This window comes from Colletes gigas, unplaced genomic scaffold (genome assembly GCF_013123115.1).
Source record: "Colletes gigas isolate AHSC1104 unplaced genomic scaffold, ASM1312311v1 Colletes_gigas_Sc00033, whole genome shotgun sequence".
In the NCBI taxonomy this organism is placed as follows: Eukaryota; Metazoa; Arthropoda; class Insecta; order Hymenoptera; family Colletidae; genus Colletes; species Colletes gigas.
In genome coordinates, this window is record NW_025106662.1 from 840,146 (window position 1) to 848,584 (window position 8,439).

Genomic DNA, 8,439 nt, shown 5'->3' on the forward strand with positions numbered 1-8,439 from the left:
AAGTGTTCTCACAAATAAATTGAACTGCCAGTGCATCGAAAGGCAACAAGTGCCAAGAATTCAAGAAACGACCGTCGATCGCCGACGTCCGGCGGTTCGAGGAACCTATCCAAAACGGATGTCCGGCTGCACGGTGAGTCAGAAACGTACCCCACCGTGAGCTCGTACACTGTTACAGCATCTCCGAAAGGGACGTCTATATAAGATACGAATGGCGTCGGTAAACGCGCAGAGTAACCTCGTTCACGGAGAAAGTGTTTGGTTAGAGAGCGAAACTCCTCGACGCATCGCAGACGATCGCTGTCGGTCGTTGGTTGCAGACATTCCCGCAAACAAGGAATTTTTATCAGGACCTCGACGAAATCCACAACCCCTAAGGTGAGTTTCCCAAGTTTCACAACTTTTAATCTATTTTCATTTTTTCCAGTAACTCCCATTTTATTATCGTAACATTTTCGTTCGATCGATGCACACGATAAAGGGTTCCTCAATAATTTCTCCGAGTCTCTGTTCTCCATCAACCTTGTTAGCGTCGTACGATTATTACATAATAACTTTCACCGTGTTCGAAAATTTTCGAAACAACAACCGCTGGAAGAGGCGCGAAAGTGTTTTGGGTGCGAAGACTCGTTTAGCGACTTTCTCCCGACATCCTCTCGCTTTCGTTAGATCGTCAGACGATCATCGTTCGTATTGTTCGCGTTAGTGCTCGTTCCTCGACCGGCGAGAGCGTCTCGACGGGCATCCGCTGTTCGCGATTAATCTCCCAACGATTTTCCCCCTCGAGTGAAACGAGACGATTTCGATTTCGTCGACAACCGGTCCGGCGAAAGGAAAGTAAGATGATCTGCTTTCGCTCGGGCGCTGTTCGCGATCCGATTCTCACGATCGCCACGCGATCCATGGCTAATTATATTCACGATCGACGGATACAAACTTCTGTTTACGTTTTGTTAAATTTTACAAACGAATTAAACATTTTTACTTCTCATTTTCTGTGAATCGACAGCGTTTCGCGACTTTCAACAGATTTTCTTCGGTTTATTTTCGAACGATGTTGTTTGACTATTTATGGAAATATAAAATTTGTATTCGTCATTTGTGAAACTAATCGGTGTTTTCAACGGATTTTCTTCGTTTATTTTAGGATGATACTCTGGGTAGTTTGGTTACTCGGCGTAGCCATCAACAGCTACGCGGTGCAAGCACAGATCGAGACGTCCTCTCCGATGCGTTTCGAGGAATCGGAGGGACGCGAATGGTCTTGGCAAAACGAAGACACGCAATCGATTGGTGGATCGCAACAGGACACCACGGATAAGAGAAACGTGGCGGAATCAAACGCGAGCGTAGAAAACGTCGACGATAGGTCGAGGGAGCATCGATCGGTAAGTGACACAATCGTTGTTTCTTCGCTCGTAGAGAAGTACGTTTTACGAGCATCAAATGGCTGGTTTTCTGCTGCAGGCGGAGTCGTTGATCGAGGAAATTCTCGTCTCTAACCGGCAGGGTCGCAACATCGAGGGTTACGATCAAGTGTATGCTGACCCGGACGTAAAGAATGCGCTCCAGATAGGAAACGACACGATCGCACGATCGTACATTAGGGACAAACTGTGCTCGTTGGGATTAATGAACGTGAGTATACGTGCACTAGAATCGTTAGAAGCTAAAGAAAATATAGGTGATCCAAGATTTTCAGATTTCAGAATTTCTTTATTATTAACACCAGAACTACCGACACTTATAGTGTATTTATTTGTACCAAAGGAATTAAAACGATAGATACTTGAAGAAATATATAATGCAATATAGATAAATGTTTTTATGTAGACATGAAAACAATAAAAAAAGTTCATATGAACATACATACGCCTTATTCGATCTTGTTTTCGAGTTATTGCGAGATGACATATCGTATTTGCTCACCTTTGCAACAAATGTTTGAAATGAGACCTGGAAACGTTTTATACAATTTTGTACAATTCTTTCGTGTACAATTCCGACGTTATTCCTTTCGAAATAATTATACCAACATACAACTCGACATAGCTCGAAAACAAGGCTCGAATAGGACGTACATATGTTTACATGAACTTTCATTATTGTTTTCGCGTGTAGAATCTAGTCCTGTATTTGAACTGTTTCTCCTCGTTTCCAGTGTGAAAGCATCGAAGGACGTCGACCGTACTACTCCCCCCATCGCGGAATCTACCCCCAAGACATAATTTACGCCCAACCGGTGACCATTAAGCCAGTTGGAAGACCTTTGCCAGCAATTCCCGTGAAGAGACCTTACGGGCTAGGGAAACCTGTGCCCCCGCCTCTTCCACCCCCCGGAAGCTTCGCCTCTTCCGGTCCGACGCCAGATCTGATCTACGGGATCGGTGGTCCCCCGCATCCCCCATCGATTTCCCAGTTTGGTCCGCCGCCGTCCGGACTGATCGGTTCTTACCCGAATTTCAAGAAGCCTGGACCACCGTTCTCCGCGTCAAAGCCTGTGTACGAAGCTGGAACTGGCTTTGAGTACGATGGGAATGATCAGTTCATCGATAAGAAGCAAATCTCCTTACGGCCAACAAGTCATCTCGGCACGGATCCCGTTCAACAACACGTTCACCATCACTATCACCACGCTCAGGGCGGTCAAAGCGTACCATCGAACCCATCGATCTATGGTCAGAGTTATGGCACCGTGGGAGCGACCTACGACCTCCCCGGAACCGGGATTCCTGGTGGCTACCAAGATCTCGACGATTACAAGAAGGCGTTCAAAGTGAAAGCGACAGGAAACAAGGAGGCCAACGGTTTCATCGGTTCCGCGTCGGCGAGCAACTACGCCGAACGGTATCCCGTTTATGAGAAACCCACGCGCGACACCGCCTTCAGTAAATCGGACGGCCAGAAAACAGGCAAATACTACGGTTCGGGCAACTACTTGTCCCCGAACACCGTGCAAGCCTCCAACGGAGATTACGCGTTTGGTGCGACCACCAACAACAACAATTACTATTCGCAAAACTCCTACGAGAACGACAACAACTTTGGAAACGATTTCTCGGCGAACTATGCGCCTGACTGCGTTTGCGTTCCGTACGAACAGTGCCCTGGCGAACACGCTGGACGCAAGGACGATCTGTTCCTTCCTATCGATCCGCGAAATTTGAACAAAAATATCGACGCTGAAAATATAGAGGCTGGCGTCGAAGGGAATGGAACTTTAGCGACTGTGGTGCGTGTGGAGAAGGATGGCGAGACTGGGTCGACTCCGAGGACTTCCGGCGAAAATGGTAGGACTAAGAGGCAGACCAACGAAGCGTCTGAGGACGTCGAGGCTAGGAAGAAGGGAAATGGAGAAGGGGTAAGATTGCATTTTTGTATAGATACGAGTACCATACAGAGATGACTTGTTGGCACCTGGAAGTTATAAACTTGGCCTAGTTCCTATGAGAAAACTCCATCTCTAGCTTCTCAGCTACCTAGCAGTAGGATTTCCATAATATTTTGAGCTTCCAGCTTCGTTAATATAGTTCAATATAGTTCTATCCTATTCTATCTTCATTAATTCGGGATGGAACTATAGTTGTGATCGACTAATAATAATAATATACATATATGAGGACAGGCGTTGCTATCAACAAATCATCTTTGAATGGTACTATTGGGAGATGAGACGTTGGCACCCTACCCATAAGCTAAACAACAACAGGAGGAATCGTTTTAAATTCTTTGTTACTATTTTCTAAGACGATCACGAGCCCCTAAACAAGCTACGAACCAAAACAGTGGAGTTTAGTTCGTAGGTGGTCTCCATCTTGTCTCCCAATAGTAACAGAAGCCGCCGCCGTCGGCGCTGTCGTCGTTCCCGCTCGAAATCACAGCGTAGAAAGCACGAAAATACGGAAACTAGGATCTCTCTCTGCGTGACTGTTCGACTCTCTGGTTGCAGAGACTCGATGCTAGCGATCTGGACTCTTCGAAATTAAACGTCAAGCCAACTTGGGGGATCAGTTTCGGTCTACCGCAAACCGGTGGACCGTACCCCGTCGGTCAATACGGTGCGAATGCCCTGGTGAATCCGTACGGAGGGTACGGTTCGGCCGAGCAGGGCTTAAATTTTGGCCTGGTTTCCGTGAATCCTCTGCTAGCCGTACAATTCACCAAAGATGAGTACGGCGACAAAGTGGTAAAACCGTTTGTAAATTTTCACGTGACGCCGAATCGAGGCCTTGTGCAGAAGCTCGGTCATTTGCTCGCTCACAAGAAGCAGACGCTCTACGAGACGAACGGCGGCAATTACGCGCCTCAATATTATCCCTCAAAGCCTACCGTGTTTTATGAGAAACCATACTACGCGAAACCTCACCATCCGCCTCCGTACGTTTACTCGAATCATCGCGAGACCCCTTACACGGACGAGTACTCGGATTATTATCGTGACGGGGACAATTATGATTACGATTACGAGGATCATCCCCACTATTACGGTGTAGCGCGTACCAACAACGATAAAAGTCAGCCTGACGAGGAACAGGGACAGGCGGTTCCAGAAGCTGGAACCGCCGGGAAAGTATCCTTTCCAAACAGAAGAAAGCGTGACGCGCGATCACGGTTACCGTTAACGAATGACACGACGGAGGTAAGTACTGTACGCCCGCGAGAAGTTGGCTAGTGAAAGAAATGCGAATCTGATTGGTGCCTGGATCTCTACTTTAGTTTAAAGTTTGTCGCTAGCCAACTGCTCGCGGACGCGCGACGAGTATCGACTACGGTGAACCGTCCATCGATAAAGATCGAAAGGAATATGGACATACGCGTCGAAAGGTTGAAACGGCGCAACGGATGGGGCTCGATTGTAATTAGCAATAAGCGATGATTAGCCCTCCAGATATTGTGTACTACGGACTCTTTATTTTCGGAGCCATAATAGGGAGGAAACCGTACGTTTGAATGATCAATTTAGAGCTCGAGCATCTGGCACTGGTATCGTGTTAGCCTGGGTGAAATATCAGTATGAGTCAAAAATGATTCCGGCATAGGACCCTGAACGGCTACACTTCGTTTTGGGGCACCATTTTTCGCCAGCACTCCGCGAATAGAGATTCTGGGTCTAGGAATGTATTGTATTATTGTGTACTGTATTTAATAGCGTCATAACAGTTTCAATTTTGTGTAATAATGGTCTGGGTTATGACTAAAAATTGCTATATTTCGTCTTCGTTTATCGAGCACGATCGAAGAACTGACCCAAGACGAAGTTTCTCTGAACTGCAGCAGTCGGAGGGTCACGGTTTACGGTCGCGATAAGCTTTGCCCCGTTTCGAAACGTCGTTCGTCGTCCAACGAGAAATTTGATTTCCTCGATAGAGACAATTCATCGCCGGTGCCCCTCGAATATGCGGACCAGGACTCGTCTGCTGCCCGAGGAGACAATCCACGACGAAACCACGACCTGGTCAGTGCGGAATCAGGTACACGCAAGGCATCAACGGACGTATCAAAACTCCTTCAAACGTGGACGGAGACGCAGAATTCGGTACGTTGTTCTCATTTACGTTGTTTCATCAGGCAACATGCAAGAGTAATTCCAGTTAGCACTTTAAGTATTTGACACCGCCATTGTTACGTCAACGATAAATGGAAATTATTAGGTTGAAAGTCGTTTGACGTAATTTGAGGTTGATCATCGCGATTTATGAAACTACAGTGACGTGTAATCGATCGATTCGCAGGTGAATATCCATGGCAGGTTGCGATTCTGAAGAAGGACCCAACGGAGAGCGTGTACGTTTGCGGTGGTACCCTGGTTTCTCCTAAACACATTCTGACGGCGGCGCATTGCGTGAAACCCTACGCGGCTCGAGATCTTCGCGTTCGACTCGGAGAATGGGACGTGAATCACGACGTAGAGTTCTATCCATACATCGAACGGGACGTGGCCAGCATCCACGTGCATCCTGAATTTTATGCCGGTACCTTGTACAATGATATCGCCATATTGAGGTTCGATCATCAAGTCGACTTCCAAAGGAACCCCCACGTCAACCCTGCCTGTCTTCCAGACAAACGGGACGATTTTGCAAGGAGCAGGCGAGTTCTTTTCTTTCTTATTTTCTTTAGTTTACCATCAACACGTTTATTGCAGAGGAATTTATCTAATTTATTGAATTCTATCGTTAACTTTTGGTTTTGCGGTGTATGGAGAGGTTTGGACAATTGATAATACTTCATAGAAATTTATTTATGTAGTAGAGTTCATGGATAACTACAAAAAAGTATCAAATAACACTTCCCTAGAGCGTCACACAAATTTATTAAAAATCACAAATGAATTTAAAAAAAAAATCGATAGGGGATATGTGCTGAAATTTTTCGGCGAAAAAAAATTTCAAATCGTTCTAAAAAAATTATTTTTAGTTGCGGGGATCAATTACAATAATTTTTGGTGAATATATATACCCCCGAAATCCTATCCACTTTCGAGAAAAACCATTCTTTACCGAAAATACAACGTCTAACCTTGAAATTCCGATTCCCCTGAAATTTTATGCGTACGTTTAAAAAATCATAACTCCTGAACGGATTGGAGGATTTTATTTTTCAAAATGCAAACAACACTTTGAAGAAGTGTATCTCAGGACTAGAAAATAAAAGAATAAATGTCTAAATAATTTAGGATTATACTTACCACTGGATATTGAATCCATGTTTACTCAAATACTGTTAAGTATCTTTTTACAATCGTAAAGAGCACCAAGAAATTCATCAAAGCAGTACTACTCCAAGAATGATAATCAACGAAAACTGTGACGAAATCTAAATGCCATATGTAATGATTTTATATTTCCAATGAAATAAGTCGATCGATGCTCAATTCTGGACCATACAGCTTTCGTTTGTTCGCGCCTAATTTCGTTTATAATTTCAATAGATGCTGGACAACCGGTTGGGGTAAAGACGCTTTCGGAGATTTCGGTAAATATCAGAACATTCTGAAAGAAGTCGACGTGCCTGTAACGAGCAACCTGATTTGCGAGCAACAAATGCGTCGAACGAGGTTGGGTCCTGGCTTCAATCTTCATCCGGGATTCATTTGCGCCGGAGGGGAGGAGGGAAAAGACGCGTGCAAAGGCGATGGCGGTGGTCCTATGGTCTGCGAGCGAAATGGTCGCTGGCAGCTGGCTGGAATCGTATCCTGGGGAATCGGTTGTGGACAACCGGGCGTTCCTGGCGTCTACTCTCGCGTTTCCCATTACCTTGATTGGATTCAGCAAATTATCAATCGTTATTGATTTTATGCCAAGAATAATACCACTAATACTATACTGATGATTGGAATAAATTGCAAGCCTTCGTGGCTTTGAAACGATCGCTCGTGTATAAATCGCGGGGAGCAAGAAAGATCAATTAAAGATTAAGAGCATGGTGCCATGAATAGAACGTGGATAGCGTCGATCAATTTTTGCTTGACCTTAGGCCTCGCAAAGGTTGACTCGAACGTCTGATTCCCCCGTACAATACGTTGGCTTCAAACTTACAAATCTATTATTACGTTTCGATTTCCAATTGCTGGAATGCGATTAGCACAAGCTGATTACCGATGGTTTCAGCGTATTCACTATTTATATGAACAGTTGCTCCCTTCGATTCGATTCGACACGACGCGTTTCGACTCGATCTCGACGCAAGACCGTTTCAGATATTCTTTATCGTTTAATTTATATCACGTATTATAAGGATGTATATGTATTTATAAAAGCCACAAGCGCGCATACGGATCTAGGAATTTAAGTAAATTAAGTACCGTCGTTCTTGTTGAGAACATGTTTGATTCGACGTACGTTCGGATCGTTGAGTAATGCATTTTGTTTGCAATTTGTTTGTTATGCAACTTTGTTCTAATAAACTTTACGTAACCCCATTTATTTGATAACACCATTATTATTATTCACAGCTAATAATACAACTACAGATGAACATGGTGACAAAGTATTACGTGTGCAAGTAAGTTCTTGTAATTTCTGGGAAGAATATATATAATAATATAAGGTAGGATCGATTTAATTGGACTTCGGAATTTAACACCTTTTTTACATTATTTAAGTTCTGCTTCATTTTAAATGATAATCCAATACTGGAGTGTACATAACTTTCCTATTTATTTACAAGTTTTATAAGTTTGCAATCAATGGTAAAATCTGTAATAGACTTTCTTTAAATTTATTTTCTTTTTTTTAAATAATTTGCTTCTTTTCTCTTCACTTTCTTGGCAAATGATTGCACAAACGAGAGCCTTTATATTCAACATCTTACTAAAGTGCATGTTAATGCTAGCCTTAGGAACATATATTTAGGTTCGTGGTATAGTTAATGAGAACATCGTTAGCACGTTTCTCTTTTGTATACGTTTCGCGAGGAGTTGGGAACTTTCTTTAGGAA

The 8,439-nt window shown here is 44.0% G+C and overlaps 1 protein-coding gene across 1 annotated transcript; it reads left to right on the forward strand.

The window, feature by feature from the left end:
- The first annotated feature begins 250 nt into the window (after nucleotides 1-250).
- LOC122402150 lies at nucleotides 251-7,292 on the forward strand. Its single transcript, XM_043404731.1, has 7 exons — nucleotides 251-378; nucleotides 1,148-1,388; nucleotides 1,468-1,638; nucleotides 2,162-3,361; nucleotides 5,368-5,536; nucleotides 5,733-6,090; nucleotides 6,932-7,292. The coding sequence occupies exons 2-7, from the start codon at nucleotides 1,149-1,151 to the stop codon at nucleotides 7,290-7,292; spliced, it is 2,499 nt and encodes an 832-aa protein (XP_043260666.1). The 5' UTR covers nucleotides 251-378; nucleotide 1,148.
- Nucleotides 7,293-8,439: the final 1,147 nt, after the last annotated feature.